Source organism: Elephantulus edwardii, unplaced genomic scaffold (genome assembly GCF_000299155.1).
Source record: "Elephantulus edwardii isolate Elephantulus edwardi_28Jun2011 unplaced genomic scaffold, EleEdw1.0 scaffold00047, whole genome shotgun sequence".
Taxonomy (NCBI): Eukaryota; Metazoa; Chordata; class Mammalia; order Macroscelidea; family Macroscelididae; genus Elephantulus; species Elephantulus edwardii.
In genome coordinates, this window is record NW_006399797.1 from 9,997,929 (window position 1) to 10,020,045 (window position 22,117).

A 22,117-nucleotide genomic window follows, 5' to 3' on the forward strand; every position below is an offset into this window, starting at 1 on the left:
GAGGACTTTTGTTTTCAGTCAACTTCTAAGCTGCACCCCTGATACCCATTTCCATTGACTTGGTTCCCACTGCTGGATTTCTGAGGCTATAAATCTTAATGGGATTCTTGCTCCCTAACTGCAAATGGTAGACTTGAACTTCTGATCTTTATATGTTAGCAGTACAACACACTTCATGTGTCATTATTGTTGTTAGATGCCATCTGTCTAAAACAACAGATCTGAACCTTGCTTTATCCTGCATCATCTCACAATTTCCTTCATGCTAAAGTCCATTATTGTAACTGTCCATCTCAATGAGAATCTTCCTCTTTTACTGACCCTGTGCCTTTCCCAGCATGATGTCTTTTTCCAAGGACTGGCCCCTCCTGACAACAGGCCCAAAGAATGTGAGACAACATTTCACCATTCTTGCCTCTTAGAAGCACCTGGTTGCACCCTTCTACGATAGATTGGTTTGTGGGGAGTTTTGTCAACCCATGGGGTTTTCTATACTCTTCTTCAATGCCATAATTCAAAAGGCATCAATTCTTCTTCTGACTTTCTTATTCATTGTACACTTTTCAGATGCATAGGAAGAAATTGAAAATATCAAGGTTTGCATCTAGTGCACGTTGGTCTTTAAACTTGCCTCCTGCACTCTAACCCCTTGGAGAGATACTTGACAGCAGATTTTCCCAAACTTCCTTTGATTTCTTCACTACTGTTATGATAGATGTTGATCGTGGATCCAAGTTAAATGATAAAAAGAAATCATCAACACCTTCAGTCTCTCCATGTACCGTGATGCTGCCTACTGTTCCAGTGGTCAGGATTTTTGGTTTCCTGATGTTGAGATGTAATCCATACTAAAGGCTGCAGTCTTTGATCTTCTACAGTAAGTGCTGCTTCACTTTCAAGGATCTGCCATCTGCAATACTTAGGTTGTTAATGAGTCTTCCTACAACCCTGCTGCCACATTCTTCCTCATGTAGTCTACCTTCTTGTTTTTGTTTTTTTGTTCAGCATTGTTGTTGTTGTTGTTATGTGACACTAAGTCGCTTGCATAGACCCTGCTCTGTTCTGTACCACCCTAATTGTCTCTGACACACCTACTTCCATTGCCCCAGTGACTGAATCAATCCATCTCATCAAGGATCTTCCTCTCCTGCGCCGTAGCTCCACCCTCCCAAGCATGATGGCCCTTGCCTCTTGATCATATGCTGTTTCTTGAAATTCTTTGTGTCAGCCAATTCTTTTTGGTACTGTGACTCTGTATACTTCTTCTATCTTCTTTTAAAACTTCCTGGATCTTTCAATATCCTGCCCATAGGGACAGGTTTGAGGCCTTGAATACTAATGAATGAAGACCAGATGAGCTATGGCAGGATATCAAGAATATCATCCACAAAGAATACAAAAGATCATTACAAAGGAGAAGAAGAAAAGACCTAAATGGATGTCATAAGAGACTCTGAATATTGCACTAGAGTGCCAAGAAGCCATAGCAAAGGGAAGAAATCAAGAAATTAAGGAGCTGAAGAGAAGATTTCAAAGGGCATCTTGGGAAGACAAAGGAAAGTATTAGTATGAAATGTGAAAAGAGCTGGAGGGTGAAAATCAAAAGGGCCCAACTCGCTCAACATTTCTTAAACTTAAGGAACTAAAGAACAATTTCAAGCCTCAAGTTGCAATGCTTAAGATTGCTTTCAAGTAGAGCACAACTCATAGTGACCCTATGACCAAAAGGCCTGAATTCCCTCTACAACTATCAACATTTATCAAAGTTCATAGAGTTTCTGGAGGAAGTGGATATCTCCCTCCCTCTTTCTCCCTTCCACTCCTCTCTCTCGCGCGCGCGCGCTCTCTCTCTCTCTCTCTCACACACACACACAACTATATACATAACAACTATATATCTATATAGATATAAAACAACTATATATATGTGCTGTTGTTATGTACTGTTAAATTGGAACCAACCCACAACTGACCCTCTCGTGGGTTTTCAGAGGCTGTCAATCACAAGGGAGAAGACTGTCCATCTGTCTCTTGCAGAGCAGCTGATAAATTTGTATCCCATGTCTTTGTTTTGCCACGGTAGCTCCTTACCAGTAGGCCACTAAAGGTGTGTGTGTGTGTGTGTGTGTGTGTGTGTGCGCGCGCGCGCGCGCGCGTATGTATGTGTGATATAGGCCAGAAGATTCTTCAGTTTGGGGGAAAAAACACCAGCAAAGACGTAAGATGTGATGTGGACAGGAAGTAAGGAAACAAAACTAGTGAAAAACAAACAAACAAACAAAAAAACCACAACAAAAACAAACCAAAACAAAAAAACCCAAACCACCAAAAAAGCAAACTGATTCAACAGGAAAAAGAGATTTGAGGTATTTGAAGCTTAGAGTAGTCCAGAAAACCATGGTGACATTTGTGCTATCATGAGGGTAGTGACAGTCAATTAGATATTGTAATCAACGTGTCACTTCCGGAGCTGCCTGTTTAATGTATGCCTTGAAGTCCCATCACTCAGGGGAGAGCCTGGGGTCACGTTTCTTGGGATTGGAGTAGCAAGCAGGACCTGAATGTGTGACATTGCCCCTTTAATTTCCCTGTCATTTCCCCCATTTCCCTAGCCAGATGCTAGCCTGCACTTTTTCCTGAGAAATGGTAAAGGATATGGCACTCCTGTGCCCTGCCAGTGGTTGGGGCCAATGGTTTCTGGAATGTGAGAGAGATGTTTGCAACTATCAGGCACTTTTCTCCATAGTTCCCTCCTGCTGACCACCGGGATAGAAATTTGAAAAAGCAAAACCATCCTTTCAATGTGCTTCTTTTAGAAATCACACTCGCGTCTGGGTTTGCCATTCATTTTTGCACCAAGAACTTTATGAAGTGGAAATGGCTGGACTCATTTGGTCTGGCTCTCAATCGCAGACAGCCAGTTCCTGAATCCCTGAGGTGTGAGGGTTGGGTCCTCCAGCACGTTCATTTCAATAAACATTCCCACATTTGGCCTTTTACTCTCACTGCCCGGACCCTGGCCTCCCAGCGCCTGGGGCTTTCCACCTTGGCTGTGGCTCCTCCAAACTTGAGCTCAGTCTTCCAGTTCCAGATTGACCTTGGCTGAGTGCCCCACCTGGTCATTCTTGTAGCAGAAGAAACATTTCAGGCACCGATTTCTGTACTTGACTTCTCCGCAAAACTTCTTTGTCCTCCAGACACACGCAACCCCCTGGGTAACACTTAGCAAAAGTGAGAGCATTTGTTTCATGGTAGTCTGTGTTTATGAAATTGGCTTTGGCCTTTGGTGACCTGGCTGTTGAATCCATGGGGAAAAGAGTCTGAACTGGGCCAAAACTCACATCTAACCTGAGTGTGTGCAGCACCGATGGACTGACATTCTCTGTACAACTCCCTCATCTCCAACCCTACAGGACAAAACCCTCATCAGGCATGCATTTCCCTCATTGGGCCCCTGGATATTTTACACAACCTTTTAAAACCTCATCTGTAAAATGGGCACAATGATAATACTTGCTGCCTTGGGTAGTGATGATGACTCAAGAAGATATCTATTTAAACTGAAGTTTGGCTCTGTGGAAATGAGTGATAATTGCCAAATCAGGAAACAGTGGCAAGGAACCTTTGAAAATCGGTGAAACAGTCAAAAGGGAACATCTAGATCTCTAGGTTTAGCTTTATAACAAAAATCCTCCTGAAATTCAGGGTGTAGTAGGTTTTACCATACTGTGCAGAAAAAATGGAATGGTGGAGACGATGGGACTCAAGCCCTTGGCATTAGACAGATCTAAGGTTGAAGAAAACTTGACACGTTCCTAACTAATGAAATCTTTGAGCCTTAGTTTCCTTGTTGGTAAAAGAGAGAGACTAAACCAAATCCTTTGCTGTCAAGTCAAATCCGAAACATGGTGACTTCATGCATCTCAGAACAGAACTGCACTCCCTGGGATTTTCAAGGACTGGAATCACCAGATCTTTCTTCCTGGTGGCTGCATTCAAACCTCCCATGCTCAGTTAATAGCTGAATGCAAATTGCCTGCACTACAAAAGCAAACTAAAAGAGTCTATTACTGTTGGGTCAGTTCCTACTCATGGAATGTCCCATTGTGTTTCTGAGGCTGTAAATCTTACTGAAGCGAGCTCTGATGGCATAGTTCATATGGAGTTGCTCTGCTAACCCAAGGATTGGGCCCCTCTGGTGATTTAGAGTCCCTTAGTGGCTCCATGAGAGAAAGATGAGCAGTCTCCTGGGAGTTTTATAGCCTTCCTGCTGGAAGGTCAGCTATGATTGCTTCCAATTTGATGCCAATGTGTTTGAGCTGTTTTGAGCATATCATAAAGGGTGCAGTCTGTTGGTGGAGTCAACTTGCCAAACTTTTTGTTATCTGTTAGTAGTCTAGTATTTAGCCTACTCCACCACAAGGCACATTTAAAGTAAGAACAGCAAGGAAACAAATCAAAGGAAACCAGTTGCCAATGAATTGATTACGAAGCATAGTGACTCCCATACAAGGGATTTGGGACAGTCACATAAGAAAATGTTTGATTGTCTTTTTTATGATTGCTGGTACCAGCACCCTGTTTGGCCCTTATCAAAATCCTCTGTCTCCTGGTTATTAATGAACTCCAGACAAATGGTAGTGTATTCATCCACGTCTGTCTCCAGTCTGTCTTACAAAAGTCTTGTTTTTCTTCCTTATCCAATCAATCCATTAATCACCATGCTTTACTGTGATGCTTTACCTATTTATAAGTTAAAGTTCTCAGAAAATTTAAAAATCTGGAAACTTCATTATGTTTCTTTAAAATCTATCTTGAAAAATTCACTTTCCTTTGACAGCTTAGTTACCTCGTATTTTCACAGCAATAACAACAACAACAACAACAGCAATAAAAGGTAACAAGTGGAAGGCTTTAAAGAACAGGAATCTATTATCTCACAGCTTTGAAGGATGGCAGTGCATTTAGGCTGGCTCATCTGGAGTGAACTATTGCAGATCTATTCATCTGTGTGAAAGAGAGGGTGACCTCCAATGAGATAGATTGATGCAGTAATGGTTGCAATGGGCTTGAGTGTGGCAGAGATGGTGGGTATGGTACAGGATAGGGCAGCGTTCAGATCTGTTGTTCAGAGGGTTTCTATAGTTGTAGTTGACTCAATGTCACTTAACAACAATAGCAACAAGCCGGATCCACTATTATCTGGTACAGGAGAAGTCAACAGGTTGTGAGAGTGGTAGTGACATCATGAGCTACAACACTAGGTGACACCAATCCTTGTGGCAAGCTTGTCAAGGTCTTTTCCAAGTATAAGCAAATATAGATTCTAATGCAAGAAGGGCCATCTCTGAGATGCTATACAGTATTCACTGTAGCACAAGCAGCAGCTTTTTATAAAACATGAACTGAAAGCCAGGCCCACAGCAACAATTAAGATAAGAAAGGCACTACCATTGGCTTACACATCTTGCAATCCAATGCTATTTACATTTCTTCCCTGCATTGAGTCCATCCCATTTGATGACAACGTTTGCACTTTGCTTATGACTGAGAGCCTTGCCATCTGGTCCTCTTAGGTGAGTCTCCATTATGTTGCAGGTGGCATTGATCCCCTGAGCTCATAGGCTTCTGCATTTTCCAGAGGTGAAGGTGGAGACAAGAGTAAAGGCATGAGAGCTATGGTATGTATGGCTCACAGTGTGGGTCTCTGATTTTCCGTGGCCTTTGCTGTTGTTATTTGTCATCAGTAGGTATCTGACTGGTGACCTTCTGTGTAATAGAACAAATGTTGCCTGGTCTTGTGTCATCTTCATGAGCATTAGTACACTTGAGTTCACTGAAGCAGCTATTGTGTCAATTCAACTTATAAAGTTTTCCTTTGTGGTTTTAGAGTTTTTAATTCAATCCATAGATACCCAAGGTTCTACAGGAAGTTAGAGTCCCTCTGGCAAGTTTTGCCCACTTATTTCCTGCTAGCCATGAGGTTGGGATTAGGATCCTTCTGCAGTTTGACCTCTAATTTCCATTCTCATCAAAATAATTTCATGACCTTATGTTTCACTGTCAGACAGTATCTTCTTGACACATTGTGTCCCTTTATATGTTCTCTCTGTTCAAGCATTAACATGGATTGTTTGTAGATTCGGATAATAGAATTTTACTTTGTTTCACATGTAAAACTTATACTTGGACCAGGAAGCAGTTGTCAGAACAGAACAAAGAAAGACTGCATGGTTCAAAATCAGGAAAGGAGTGCAACAGACATGCATCCTGTCTTCATATCTTTTCAACTGGAATGCAAAACCAGACCGTTCTAGAGGCAGGACTTTATGAGGAGGAATGTGGCTTTAGGATTGGAGGAAGACTCAGTAACCTGCATTATACAAATGACACATCTTGCTTGCTGAAACTAAGGAGGAGCTGAAACGTTTGCTGCAGAAAATGGAAGACTGCCGTCTTTAATATGGACTGAAGCTCAACACCAAGAAAACAAAGATTCCCACTACTGGGCTAATTGGCAGCACCATGATAGATGGAGAGTAGATTGAGATTGTTCACAATTTCAGCTTGCTTGGTTCTGCAACCAATACTCTTGGCATCAACAGTCAAGAAGTCACAAGATAACTTGCAATAGGAAAATCTTCTGTCCAAGCACTGTGGCAATGGGACAATTAAAACAGACTTTCAAGGAGGGGGGAAGAGGAACGAACTGGGGGGGGAGGGTAGAGAAAATAGTACAACAATGAATGAATGGAAACCCAAAATCTCTGTAAATGTTCATGAAAATTAATAAAATTTAATAAAAAATAATAAAAAAAATCTGTCAGGGACCTTTCCAGAGTGCCGAAGAGCAAGGATGTCAGTTTAGAGACTAAAGTGTGCCTGATTCAGTCCTTGGTCTTTGCAGTTACTTGCTGTGCATCAGAGAGCTGGATAGTGATTATGGATGACAGAAGAAAAATCGATGCCTTTGAGTTGTGGTGCTGGAGAAGAGTTTTGGAGAAGAGTATGCTTACTGTGAACAACCAAGAAAACAAACAGGTCTGTCTTGGAGAGGGTGAAACCAAGTTTCAACCAAGGTGAAATCCTTGGAAATAAGGATTTTGAAGCTCTATCTCGCTTACTTTGGAAATGTTGCCAGGAGGGACCAATCCTTAGAGAAGAACATCATGCTTGGAAAGATGGAGGGACAGCACAGGAGAAGACCCTGGATGAGATGGATTGACACAGTAACTAGGATAACAGGGGTAGTGTTGGAGACAATGAATGAAACTGGCTCAGGATAGGGCAGAGTTCAGAGCTGTTATACACAGGGTTGCTATGAGTCACAGATGGCTCGATGGAACAACATCAGCAACAACATCTCATGCTATTTTGGTCACACTTCCCTGGCCCCTGTGAGGGAGAGGCCTCATTGCTTTCTTGATTGTTTTGTGCGACATTTCAAACTGCCTTTTTAAAGTTATACCTTTGATTTTTTTTAAGCAGTCCATTCTTTTCTAAAAAATTAATTTTAATGAAAGTTTACAGAAACTTAGGCTTTCCAGTCATTCATTGTTGCACTTTTCTCCCTGCCTACCCTCTCCCACCTCAATTCACTTTCTTCTTGATGCGTAAAAGAAAAACTCTTTCATTACTGTGCAGTCCCTCCCCCTAAGTCCACTCCACTGTGCAGCCTTCATTCTGGACTCATGTCATGACAATAATACCTAATAAATATCCTTTTTAAACAGTTCTCTCCCTCATCTGTTGCAATGCAGTATACATCATGCCTCCCCTTCTTCTCTGTCTTCCCTCAACCCCAATGTCAGTCCTGTTTTACAATTATGGCCCTATGCAATTCTTAACAGCGACATCTTTACTCCTATTTTATCTCACTTTTGAACCAAGTTGTCCTTTTTTTTCTTCCCTATTTTGATTTGAGGCAGCTTTATGTTTACTGCTCATGTCAGAGTGAACCTTGAATACTGTGGCTTTAACTCTCATGCTTGGTTAAATATGACTGGAGATTTTCTTCTAACAGATCTCACAACTCCATTGGGTGGCAAGACATTAGGATGAGGCATACACCAGGAAAAAATGGTGGCTGGGGTGGGGGTGGGGCAGGGGTTTGGAAAGCCACAGGGTAGCGATGGCATTATCACTGGTTATAAAGGAGTTCAAGTGCCATTTCAGAACTGGGGAAGATGTGTTTTAGAAGACTTGGAGAGAAAGGGAGAGTCCTCCCAGGCCGTGTGATTTCTGCTCAGATGCAAGGGAAGATCTCTGGGAATTCCCTAAGAGCGCGAGAGGTTTCAAGAGACATTATCTCAGTGCATTCCACTTTAATAAAGACCATTTAAGGAGGCGGCATCTGGGGAGCATGTGCAGCTTTCAGATTTACCATAGGTGAAAAGAATTCTTTCTGTTCATGCTAGATCTGCAATTGCTCAGCCAACGTGGATTTATTGCCACTAAATTTTCCCTGCTCATGGTAAGAGGCTCAAGATGAGTAGTAATAACCCCACATTGGAATAGTTGACACGAGTAAGACAGGTGTGCTCTGGCAGGTAAGTCCCACGGAACCATTCTTATTTGTATTCTGAACACCCCAGGTGTGATGAGAGCTATCTGTGTTTGTTCAGCAATAAGTTTACTTCAGGCTTGAAAAATGTGCCACAGAATCAGAATTAGGGACAACCAAACCTTTCACTGCATTCTTCACAGTCTTTCTCAAATGAAGGCATGGTCATGTTATCGTTCTTCTTAAATTGTTGGGACAAACATTTAACCTTGAATACAAGAACTTAATCACTACCCTGCTGCCTACCTAGCTGTCCCTTCTATTTGAAGGAGTATGTTATTACTCCCCCTGGTGGCAGGTTCTCCCTAGTGATTATTAATAGTTTGCAGTCTACAAGTTTACTCAAAGAAAGGTGGTTATCATCTCGACATGATGAAGCAGCTGAGGAGAAAATATCTCTACTGCCAGGAAGAATCTTGCATGAGAAGATCAGACTCATATTTATTTGAGTCTTGGTTTTCTTACCAAGAAGATGTATATACTGGCCAAATGTCTCACCTCATCTGAGCATTTTGTGTTTCTCCGTTATAAAATGAAGATTTGGGACCCAATGGGCTTGATACAAAATCTTTTCTCCACTTTAAGGTCAAGGATGCTTCTCTGACTAATGTCTGTAAAGATAATTCTTGGCTCACTGAATAGAGTTCCTTGCCTTTGAAGGCACATAATTTAAACAGTGGGTAAGACTTTTCAGCACGTGCATTGTCTCTTCTTTATGATGTCTCATCCAACTGACAATCAGCCAGACAATGGACCCTCTTAAACAATGTAGTGAATGGCTAGAGTTTTTATTTTAAAATGAGCAAAAAGTGTCATATAAACTAATATTTATTAAGCATTTATTCTAAAAGCTAGGGACTCTTCCAAGCCTTTAGTCATAAAATTGCTTTTGTTTAATCCTTACAAATATCCTATGATGTAAGTTCTATTATTAATCCTTACTTTATAGGTGTGTACTCCAAGACATAAAGCTGAAAAAGAGCTTGCCCCAAGACATAAAGCTGAAAAAGAACTTGCCCCAGATCATATAAAGCATGATGGATCTGGAATTCCAATGCAGGCAGTCTGTAATGCCTGAACGTGTGCTCTTAACCTACAGGTGAAATCTGTATCCATGCAAGTTTTTTCTCAATTACTTTAAGGTGTCTTTTGAAAATGTTTTTATTTTCCTTACTGTTCAAAAAAACTGAAAAATTCCAACTCACTGTCGTTGAATTGGAACTGATTCATTGCTGACCTCTAGTAGGTTTCTTAGGCTGTATTTTGCACAGGTTATGTTGTCAGTTGGAGGCCTAAGGTGTGCCTGATTCAGGCCATGATCTTTTCAATCACTTGTTATACATCTGAGAGTTGGACAATGAATGAGGATGACAGAGGAAGAATTGATGCCTTTGAGCTGTGGTGTTGGAGAAGAATACTGAATATACCATGTACTGCCAAAAGAACAGACATGTCTGGGAGAAAGTGCAGTCATAGTGCTTCTTGGGGCAGAGATGGTGAAGCTTCATCTCACACACTTTGGGAATGTTGCTAGGAGAGGGTATACCTTGGAGAAGGATATCATGCTTGGAAAAGTGCAGGGACAGCAAAGGAAAAGGCCCTCAAAAGTTGGACTGACACAGTGAATGTAGCAATGTGCTCAAGTAAGTCAGAGGTTGTGAGATTGACACAGAGTAGAACAGGGTTCAGATTTTTTGTTCACAGGGTGGCTAGGAGTCACACGCAATGTGACGGCATCTAACAGCAACAATAATATTGTACAGGAGAGATTGCCTGTCTTTTTCTCCTGTCGTTGCTGATGGGTTCAAATCACCAGAGAACCGAGGACTTTGGGTTAGCAGTGCAACTCCCTGCGGACAATGCCACCAGAGTGCCCTTCCCAATGTTAGCGGCTACATATCCTGTAGCGAGATTATTTTATTCAAGTCATATGCAAATCAATATCTAAAAGCCCAGCAGGAATAAACTTGACACTAAGTTTGCCCAGAAAGAAGAATTAAAAGTTGTAGAGTTCAGTTGAGGTGACTTTGACATATGATGACCCCATGTGTATCAGAGCAGACAGGGTCTTCAATGACTGACTTTTCAGAGGTAGGTCAACAGGTCATTTCTTGCAAAGTGCTTTTGGTTGGACTTGGAGCTACAATTTTTGGCTGTCATCGTTGAGTGCTGTCAAGTTGACTAACAGAGAGCTTGCCCTATCCTGCACCAACTTCACAATCTCCACCTTGCTCAAGGCCATTGCTTAGGATTAGCCGTTTGCACTACTTGGGGACTCCAGAAAGAACTACAAACCAAAGCAAAACTTGCAGCAATCATGTCTAATTCAAACGCAAAGTGAAAACACCCCATATGCTTTCCAAGATTGGAGTCTTTAGGAAAAGGACTGTTGATGGGTTTGAACTACTGGACCTCTTGGGAAAGCAGTCTAGTGCTTAACCATTGCTCCACCAGGCCTCCTAGGGAAGAAACTTAAAAAGAGGACTATTATTATTGTTATTGCAGGTGGATAATGATTTGGAAACCCTGTTCAGGTATCCTCTGATAGGAAGCCCTAGCCATAACGTCCTGCCTCAGGCCTTAAAATGAGCTCAACTCTGCTTGTCTTGTGAATGGGGCACTTTGCCTGACTACCTGCCTAGAGGCTGATCTACTCTTGGCTGGCCTGACGTACAGACACAAAGATGTGGCTCCGGCTGGAGTCTGTCCTCCTGAGTTCAGTTGACCTTCATTTAAGAAGCAAACAACCCCGTGTCTCAGGTTTAGGGACACCAGGGTTTAAGAACCTATCACTCCTCTGGCACCTTCTAAGTACTCGAGAAATGCTTGTGACTTCATGACAAAATAGATCAATTCAGCAGTGATTTTTTTTTTAAACGTTCCAAAAAAGATTCACCCCAGGGTTCCTTTAAATGGCCAGCTACCCTGGAGCATTTCAAATGCGATTTGATTTATAGGAATTCGATGTACATGGTTCTGCAGGGCCACATCAATCGTGTAAAGTGAGATGCATGTGCTGCCGGGTTCCCACTGACCGAGCTGTTGGCAGCGCTCCTCCAGCCGCCTGGAATGCACACAAACCCGGTCTGGGCTCCCTCGCTTTTATCACAAAGGAGCTCATTTTGTGAATGAACAGCCACCACCGGCAGCCCAATGGTATTCCCAGTGACCTTTGCCCGGGGATTGGATTCCCGCCCAGCGGGGAGACCGGGCCTTAGGAAAAGGTTAGTTCATTGATGGCCACAGCCTGCTGGGCAGAGGTCTGGGGAAGGAAAGGCTTCAGAGAACTTTTCCTTTTTTTTCATGAATCACCTCGGAGAAGCCACCCTTCCCGCCCGCCGGCCGGCGGAGCTCTCTTTTGTGGGGGCCAGAGGGGCTTCTATTCAACCATAGGGGAACGGGCGCCCAGGGGCCACCTCCCAGCCGCGCCCGCCTCCAGCCCAGCGCCCGGGGGCCATCTCCAGATCGGCCCCCGCCTTCCCCCCGGGCCCATTTCGAGATGAATAGACGTTGATAGCGGCAGCGTGTCAGCAGAACGGCCGCCCCCCTCCGGCCCGGCGGCCTCAGCCGGGCGCCTTTCATACTCGTGGCGCCTCGCTGTGTCAGTCCGCGCCTCGTCTGGCGCCCCCTTGGACCTGCGCCAGGCCCGGTGCCCCGTGTGCCCACCCCACCCCGGGACCCCGCGAACCTCCGTGCAGCGGGGGACTCTGCGTCCTCGGGCTGCTCGTGCGCCTGCAAGCTTTATTTACAGACTGCTTTTCCTTTGTGTATGTGTGCGTGTAGCAGTGAAGAAAGTAATCCCTTCTCATTTTGTCTCCCTGTTCTCCACAAGTCCCGCGGAGCTTCCGCCTCTGTTCCTCTCGCCGCCCTCCCTCCTCCTCCAAGACCTTTCCCTCCTCCCCCACCTCCTCCTCCTCACCAAGGCTTTTTCAGTTTGATGTTTTTAGGTATCAAAGGAAGGTCTCCAGGAACCCTGCAACTAAAGACTTTAATGAGGACCATGCCCAAGAAATCCTGGCTGCCAAAGAGATGATGATGATTTATGTTGCTCACTCACTCCCTAACAGCAAGAGGACTATTTGTAAAAATAAAAAAGCTTCTCATATGGAATTAAACAAGAGCATAGCTGCTTCCTTCCAGACCCCGGGAGCTTAACAAAGAGCATCCATACTCGTCTCCAGCAGCACATGGCTCAGGGCCGAGATTAGTCTTCCTGTCACATAAAGCTAAATCCTGTTAGCACAGGCAGCAGCGCACCCTGGCCATGTCGGTGGACCTCAAAAGGCGCATTACCGAGGAAAGCCCCGAATGTGTGGACAACACAAAGAAGGGCACGATTAACCCCAGGCCCGGGCTAAACTGCTCAACAACTGGGCACAGGCGCTGGGCTGCTGCTGTGGGGCCAGGGCGAGTGTGGCTGGCGGGGTCCAGAGAGGCTCTGAGGACACGGTGGTGGTTGAATGCTCAGCTGGAAGAGTTGTGCTTTGAACCTATCAGCCTCTCTGTGGGAGAAAAGTGTGACAGCCTGTGGCAATAAAAAGCCCAACTTGGGAAACCCTGTGTTTCTCTGTCTGAGAGCTCTTAACAACACGTTCCCTCCTAGCTGAATATCCAATGGGTTTCCTAGTCTGTAAATGGGAATGGAAGGAAACCAACTATCTCCCCCCCCCCCCGCCCCCCCCCCCATAGAGCTGCTAGTGAATTCCAACAGCCGGAGAAGCTGGCCTTTGGCTTAGCTTCAAAACTCCCTACCCACTACCCCATGTGGACTGTGAATTGGAACGGTCTCAATGGTAACTAGTTTATAGAGTTGCTGTGGTCAGAATAAAATTGATGGCTTACAACACCCTTTGTTTCTAAAGACTCTCTGAATGACTGAATTCCTAAGTTGCTGAGCCAAAGCTTGGAGGTTCAAATCCATATAAGGACACATTGGAAGAAAAGTTCTGGAGAGCTACTTCTGACAAATTAGCTATTGAAAAAATTCGGTGGAGTACAGGTCTACTGTGACACCTACCGATCACCACGCATCTGAATTCAGTCAAAGGCTGGTTGGTTTGTTATTTGTCCCTGGCATCAGATAGTTGAGTGATTGATGGATACTGACTGGGTTCTGGACAGCTTAGTGAAGAGAGCTCTGGAAGCAAGAGACAAAGTTCAATACCTTCATTTTGTCAACTATAAAATTAAAAGTTACCTCATTATGGTGCAAACAACATGAGATCAGGCATGTAAGACGTGCCCCACAAAGTCTGATGACTACTCCTCTCCTCCTTTTTCTACAATGAAATCCTCAGGCCTTGAAATCCTCAGAGTTGCAGGGAGAGTATTGACTCTAGCTCCAGATGCTCTGCTCTAAATCCTCTGCCACGTTTGCACCATGCTCACTCTGAGGTCATGCTTTTCACGGGCTTCTTTGAGCCATTGATAAATTTGTGACGTTGTTGTTGATTGCCGACTTGACTCTTAGCGACCCTATGAAGCCTTCTTATAACTATCGTCATTTATCAAAGTTCGTGGAGTTTCCAGAGACATGTTCTCGAGGCAGTGAATGCCACTCCTGCTTCCAAACTTTTCTTAATCTGGGAGTTCCACCAAACACTGTTCGCTATAGGTAACTGTTACGGCATTTGACACCCCAGTGGCACAAGGTTCAGCATCGCAGCAACCCCAGGTTACCTCAGTATAGCATACTGACAGAAGAGTTTTGTACCACTTAGAAGATTGTTCCTCCAGAATATAATAACAACTGACTTTTAAGTACAAAAGCTCCCCCCTCCCCCCTAGGTCTTGTTGACTCTAAACATGAGGCTTACATAAAAAAACAGTATGTTTTTGTTGTTATGTGCTGTTGAGTTGCCTGTGACATATAGCGACTCTGTGTCTGAACCCTTCCCTGTTCTGAGTCAGTCTCACTAATTCCGACACACCAATCCCCATTGCCCCAGTTACTGTATCAATTCATCTCATCTGGGGTCTCCCTCTCCTGCGCTCTTCCTCCACCTTTCCGAGCATGACGTCCTTCTCCAAGGTCCAATCTCTCCTGGCCTTGTGCCCAAAGTATGTGAGAGGGAGCCTCAAAATTCTAGGCTCCAAGGAGAGATTTGGTTTCACCGTCTCTAATACAGACCTATTTGTTTTCTTGGTAGTCCATGATATGTTCAAGACTCTTCTCCATCACCACAACTTGAAGGCACCTATTCTTCTTCTGTCATTCTTAGTCATTGTCCAGCTCTCTGAAACATAACAAGTAATTGAGAAGACCATGGCCTGGGTTAGATGCACCTTTGTCTCTAGACTGACATCGTTACTTTTCAGCACTCTGTTGAGGTCCCTGACAGCAGATTTTCCCAGTGCCATTGTCTTTTGATTTCCTGACTGCTGGTGATAAGAGTGTTATTGTGGAGCTGAGCAAGCTATAATTGTTAACAACCTCAATCTCTTCTTGGTCTATCATTGTGCTGCCAATTGGCCCTGTGGTGAAAATCTTTGTCTTCTTAATGTTGAGCTTCAAACAGGCCCATTCTTACTAAAGGACTCCTTTGACAACCGTACTTTGACTGAGATCAGCTTAACTGGATCTTACTTGGAACTGTGCTGCTTCTGAAAGTATGTTGTTGTTGTTAGGTGCTGTTAAGTCAAGTACAACTCATAACGACCTTGTGGACAAAAGATCTGGAGATTATGAGGTCCCTCTTTTTGCCTCCATTTTCACACAGGGCTCAGACCTGGTATCTTTTCTGCCCAGTCCTGTCATTTATCTATTACAGATGTTTCCCCTCAATACAAATTTCTTGTGCATCTTAATCTTTCTGTAGGTGTTTACTTCTCAGAGGGTAAACATTAGCCTCTCTACTAACATGGCTTTCTCTCATTCCTGTACAAATACTAATAACTTATTTAGGTAGCTTTCACAATACATGGATACTTGTACTTATTTGATAAGGAATTCAACTGAATTAATACATGCATGGGTGCATGCTGCTGGGAACACAGAGATGCTTCCTCCCATTGAAGAACAGATAGACGTGTATACAATGTTCAGATAAAGTCATGTTTAGTAAGAAAGCACAATAGAAGATTCCAGAGGAGGAAATGCTTTATTGGGCTGTTGTGTTTAAGGTTGTATGTCTACCTACCTGCCTAAGAGCCTCTGTGTTAGCAGTTATGATGTAATCATTCCCTTGATAATATACAATATTATAGAATAATTTCTTTGGTGAAACCTTATATAATGTTACCACCTGCAAGACAAGATCTGTTACAAGTAGCCAATGAAAGGAAGCTTTATCAGGGTGTGGCTTATATAAAATACAAATATAAATGTTTGACAAAGCTTGCTAGTTTTTCACTTGACCAGGATCCTGCATCTGGCTCATGATCTCTAATGCTTTAGATCAAACCTGCTGATATTGGATTTGTCAGCCTTTGAAGGCACAGATCCACTGTATTCCAGCGTATTTCTCATCATCTACAGCTATGTGAGTTGGGAGAAGCCTTTCTTCTCAGTCTCTCACTAACTTGAAACTTGCCCTCCTTTACAAGTATGAGCCTATTTCTTGGAAATAAATTTCTCTTCATATTTCTATGAGTTTCATTTGTTTTGCTTCTCTAGAGAACCGAGCCCAAGACACCCGGGACGGGGATAGTTGATGGATGAGGAGGTGTCACTAAAGAATGATATTTGAACTCAGGAAAAAGAGACACTCCCTCCACGTACACCCCCTATCCTCAGTGTGGCCCAAAGAAAAAACAAGAAGAAAACAAAGATGTCCATAAGGGACATAACTTTACATCCTGGGTGTGTGTCTCCCTCTTCTTTTATCTCCTGCAATGGTTATAAAGTAGAATTACTGCCTCAAAAAACCAAACCCAAACCATTACCATCCGTCAATTTCATCTCAAGGAGACCCCAAGAGTTATAGAGTAGAACGATCCCTAGGGTTTTCTGGGTTGAAACCTTTACAGGATAGATTGCTAGGCCTCGATGGTATGGTAGGTTAATTGCTGGACTGCTAATCAAAAGGCCAGCAGTTCAATGGACAACCCAGATGTCCAACCACAAACAAATGGATTGAGGAATTATGGTACATTCACACTATGAAACACACAGGAGCAATGATTTTTTTAAATTATTACCTAACTTGGGAGGGACTGGAGAGCATTATGCTGAGTGAACTAACTAAGTCCCACAAGGATAAATACTGTATAAAACCATTATTGTAGAATGAGTATAAGTAGCCAGGAGGGGTGGGAGAGGCTGGAAGCAGAGGGTTGAGGATGTGCAAGGGGAGGGGGAGATGAATCATGGGGTTGTGCAATTTGATGACAGGGTGAGAGAAATTGAAATAATTTGTTCTTGAAAACAATGTATTCAAGTTTTGTAAATAAACTAGTAGAATTCTTTTTTTTAATTTAATAAAGGCCAGCAGCTCAAACTTGCCTGCTGTTCCATAGGACCTGTTCTGTTCTGACATTTCTGTCTCCTCTCACCAAGATCTAAAGCCTCAGAGACCCAAAGGTTGGTTGTCATCAACTGGAATTGCCTCAGCAGCTGTAGACTTTTTGGTTGGTTCTTCCTTAGTACCATTGGGTTGGATAGGTTTGAACCACCAACCTTTAGGTTAGTAGTTGCGTAAAAACAATTTGTGCCACGCAAACTCTTAAGACATAATCCTTTTGTAAGTTGTAAGAAGTTCAAATGTCAGGAACTTTCCCTTGGTTGGAAAGTTGCTGTCTGCCTTGTTTATTTGAACCTTAGCCTCCAAATATAATGGGGATCCCTCCTTCTCTGCTGCTGTGATCTGCCCCATTCTGCTCCCAAACTTGACATAGAATGGTGAACAGAGCGAGCAACTTTGAATCACTGGTAAAGGGTCAGGGGAAGTGAGATCTGAGGAAAAGTTGATAGCCAAAAGCTGGGTTTACAATTTAAAAACGCTGGGTCATGTGGGATAAGGGAGATTTGGCAAACAACACTGGTCCTTGGAGCCTCCATGGCAAAAATGAGAAAGATACACTTTCCCCCCTTTGATTTAATGCACAGATGCTACCAGGGAGCAAGGCAAGTTATTTTGCAGGACTGAAAAAAAGGCAAAAGGCCATCTGATAAGGTTTCGGGTAGGTCTGTGTCCCTATAGTCCGAAGGGAAGAAAAATGAGGCGACAAGAGGGACGTGCTTTGAGACTAGAACCTAAAGAGTGACTGAAATGAAGGCTTCGTTTGCCCCCTGACAAGCCCAGAGTGGGGATTCATGAGAAAGGGCTGGGTGAACCTCAAGTGCACATGGTGACATTGTTGGAAAGAAGGCTTCATTGGCTTGGGTCAGAACCAAGAAACATGAGCAATTCTAACTTGGAGAGTGTGATGTGATGATTCAGTCACTTTCCTGGGGGCAAATCAAGTCATACTGTGACAGATACTACATTATAGTAAATCATATCTGTCGGGAAGCTAACCCGTGCCTGAGGCAGGGGCTGCAATATCTTAATGCTCAAACCATCTCCCTAAAGTAAAACATTTCATGAAATTGCCTCATTCACTGTGGTGTTTTTTGACATATTGAGGGGTAGCTTCCTGCTAAAGGCTTTCCCCCCAGTTCCCTTTTTATGTAAATGATAGAAATGCATGGGGTTATTAAGGTGGAATTTTTCTGCACAAACATGCGTACTTCATGTCTGGGCCTATTTTCAGTGTGCTCACGCAGTTCCTGGAATATGCAAACGTTTAATGCAGTTGAAAACACTGGAATTTCAGGTTCACCCAGAGATGCCTTGGAAGAAGGGTCTGGCAACTTCTGAAAAATAAGCTGCTAAAAGCCCTATGGAGCAGAGCAGAACTGTGCTCTGACACACGTAGGCTCTCTACCATTAGAGTGGACCCCTAGGGTACCTAACATGACTTTAGTCAACTTTCATTCAACATAAATCTTAGAACCACTCCTTCCCATTTCTTCCAGTGTATAGCTAACACCAAAGACAATAGAGAATTAAAGTCTAAATTATGTACCAATCACTCTTGTCCACTGTCCATGGTGAGGGAAGTAGTGTGAAGACAATCTACACTCTTTGAGAAGTAAACAATGATGTTGTTGTTGTTGTTATGTGCCGTCGAGTCGTTTCCGACTCATAGCGACCCTATGCACAACAGCCCTAAACCCTGCTCTATCCTGCGCCAACCGCACCGCCTCTGACACACCCATCCCGATTACCCCAGTCACTGAATCAGTCCATCTCATAGAGGGTCTTCCCCTCCTACGCTGTCCCTCCACCCTCCCAAGCATGATGTCCCTCTCCAAGAACCCGTCCATCCTGGCAACATGTCCAAAGTATGTCAGACGAAGCCCCAGAATCCTTGCCTCCAAGGAGTAGCTTGGTTTAATCCTCTCCAAGATGAATCTGTTTGTTTTCCTGGCAGTCCATGGTACATTCAGTACCCTTCTCCAGCACCACAGCTCAAAAGCATCCACTCTCCTTCTGTCCTCCCTAGTCATTGTCCAACTCTCTGATGCATAACAAGCGATTGCAAAGACCATGGCCTGTATCAGGCGCACCTTAGTCTCCATAGAGACACTGTTGCTCCTGAGTACCTTTGAGAGGTCCCTAACAGCAGACTTTCCCATCGCGATACACTTTTTGATTTCCTGACTGCTGGTACCAAGAGTGTTGACTGTGGAGCCAAGCAAATTGAAGCTGTGAACACTCTCAATCTCTTCGTCATCCATCCTGACGCTGCCAATTGGTCCAATGGCGAGAATCTTTGTCTTCTTGACATTGAGCCTTAGTCCATACTGAAGGCTGCAGTCCTTAACCCTTCGCAGCAAGTGCATGAGGTCCTCCTCAGTTTTAGCAAGCAGGGTTGTGTCATCTGCATAACGCAGATTGTTAACAGATCTTCCACCAATCCTGATGCCACAATTCTCCTCATAGAGCGCAGCTTCTCGGATAATCTGCTCTGCATACATGTTGAAAAGGTATGGAGACAGGATGCATCCCTGGCGTACACCCTTCCCAATTTTGAACCATGCAGTGTTGCCCTGCTCTGTTCTGACTACTGCCTCTTGATCCAAGTACAGGTTTCGCATTAGCACAATTAAATGTTCTTCTCAGAGTCAGCCACAGTTTGTTATGATCCACACAGTCAAATGCCTTTGCATAATCAATGAAACACAGATAGACATTCTTCTGGTATTCTCTGCTTTCAGCCAAGATCCATCTAACATCAGCAACAATATCCCTAGTACCACGACCCCTTCTAAACCCAGCCTGGACTTCCGGCAGTTCTCTGTTGATGTGCTGTTCTAATCGTTTTTGGATGATCTTCAGCAGAATCTTGCTTGCATGTGAAATCAATGACACTGTTCTGTAGTTTCCACACTCAGTTGGTTCACCTTTCTTTGGAATGGGAACAAATATAGATCTCTTCCAGTCAGTTGGCCAAGTGGTTGTTCTCCAGATTTCTTGGCACAACTTGGTGAGCACATCCAGGGCAACATCTGTTATCTGAAATACTTCAATTGGTATACCATCTATTCCTGGGGCCTTAGTTTTTGCTATTTCCTTCAAAGCAGCTTGAACTTCCTCCTTCATCACCATAGGCTCTTGCTCATATGTTATTTCTTTAAATTCCTCTGTATCTGCCAATTCCTTTCTATATAATGACTCAGTATATTCCTTCCATCTTCTTTTAATACTTTCTGGATCATTTAATATTCTGCCCAAAGCATCCTTGATTACAACAACTCTAGGGATTAATCTGTTCTTCATTTCCTTGAGCTTAAGAAATGCTGAGCGAGTTCGGCCCTTTTGATTTTCTGACTCTAGCTCCTCGCACATTTCATTGTAGTATTTTGCTTTGTCATTCCGAGCAGCCTTTTGGAATCTTCTGTTCAGCTCTTTAGTATCTTGAATTCTTCCTTGTGCTTTGGCTTCTCTACGCTCCAGTGCAATCTTCAGAGTTTCTTCTGACATCCCTTTTGGTCAGGAAAAATCTCAAAGAGTGTCAAAGACAACTGAAGGTCCATGGGAGAGGCCAGGACCTGCTCAGCATCAGAGTGACAATGGTAGAAGCCAGAGCTGAGGAAAGAAGACTTGGACAAGAAATGCTGTTACAGAAGAACTAGTTATTTCTGTGGTTGCTATTGTTAGACATCATCAAGTCAACTACCACATGCAGTGACCCTCTGGACAACAGACCTGAACTTTGCCTTATCCTGTGCTGTTTTCACAATCTCTGATATGTTCAGGAACATGGTTAGAGTCACTATGTCAATCCATCTTGTTGAGGATCTTCCTCTATTTCTCTGACCCTCTACCTTTCCCAGCATGATGTCTGTTTACCAAGGACTGTCCTCTTCTGATCACATGCTTAATGTAAGAGAGACAAAGTTTTACCGCCATCCTTGCCTCTGAGGAGCAACTGTTCATCACCCTGGCTACACTCCTGATGTAAGTTAACTTCAATAGTTCCTAAGGAGAGCTCCTTAATAAAGCCCTTTTGAGGAAATAAATTAGATTATCCCATTTACCTGTTTAGCACTTTCCAATAATTTCTCACCATGCTTAGAGTAAGACCTACATTCTTTCCTGTGTTCCTTCAGGTCCTATGTTCTGGCCCCTCCTCTGCCTCTGGCCTCATCTCCTGCTTCCCTTGTTTATCACGCATCTTCTGTTCAGTTTGTGAGTACAATTTACATTTTCCTGCCCCAGGACCTTGGCTTTTGCTTCTCCTTTCTGGGACACTGTTTCTCCGATCTTGGTTAGCCTCTTCTGTTCATTCAGATTTCAATTCAAATGTCATCTTCTCCAAGAAACCATGCCAGTAATGCATTTAAAACCAATACTTTTCCTTAAATCCCTTCCCTTCATTTTGCTTTATTTTCTACACAATGCTGAACAATATATAAAATTCTTACTTAAAATGTTTTCATATTTATTGTCTCCTCTTGCCTTGAACATGGGCTTCATAAAGGCAGGGATTTTGTCTGTTCAATTAAGAACGTTGACCATAAGGACTCCTTCAAATTATTCCGTCAGTACTAGCTAGCCTCTGAAACAGCCAGCACCTTCTTTCCTCCTCTATTCACTTTCTTGTGTTGTCTTGGCCCATGCTGAATAGGGCTGGCTGAGGTAACAAATAGGTCATTTAAGGACTGGTGGAGTATAGTAAACTTGTGAAACTAGGTCACTTTAGCTTCAGATGAATACAACAGATCATGATTTCTGCCTTGTTCTCTTGTGTCACTCCCTGTGGGGAAAGGTCAGCTGCCATGTTTGAGGACACACAAGTGTCCTTAGGGAGAGGCCCGAGTGACAAAAATCTGAGACTTCCTGCCAACAACCAAAATGAACTTTTCAGGCATGAAAGTGACTCATATTAGAAGGCGTATACCCCACCCCTTACCAACCCTCACAACTGACATCTTGACTGAAACTTCATGAAAGAACTCAAACTAGAATCATAATTTCAAATGTCTGACCCACAAAACTATGTTGTTGTTATGTGCCGTCGAGTTGCCTGCGACTCATCACGACCCTATGTACAACAGCCCTAAAC

General features: G+C 43.5%; 1 protein-coding gene across 1 annotated transcript in view; it reads right to left on the bottom strand.

The window, feature by feature from the left end:
* The window catches only part of LOC102862112, a 69,412-nt gene extending 56,583 nt beyond the window's left edge, over window positions 1–12,829 (bottom strand). The window contains exons 1-2 of the mRNA XM_006886098.1: window positions 12,821–12,829; window positions 11,876–12,295 (exon numbers count right to left, since the gene is read on the bottom strand). Coding sequence (XP_006886160.1) covers window positions 11,876–12,295; window positions 12,821–12,829 — 429 coding nt within the window. The remainder of the gene's footprint in view (window positions 1–11,875; window positions 12,296–12,820) is intronic.
* Between the last annotated feature and the right edge of the window lie 9,288 nt (window positions 12,830–22,117).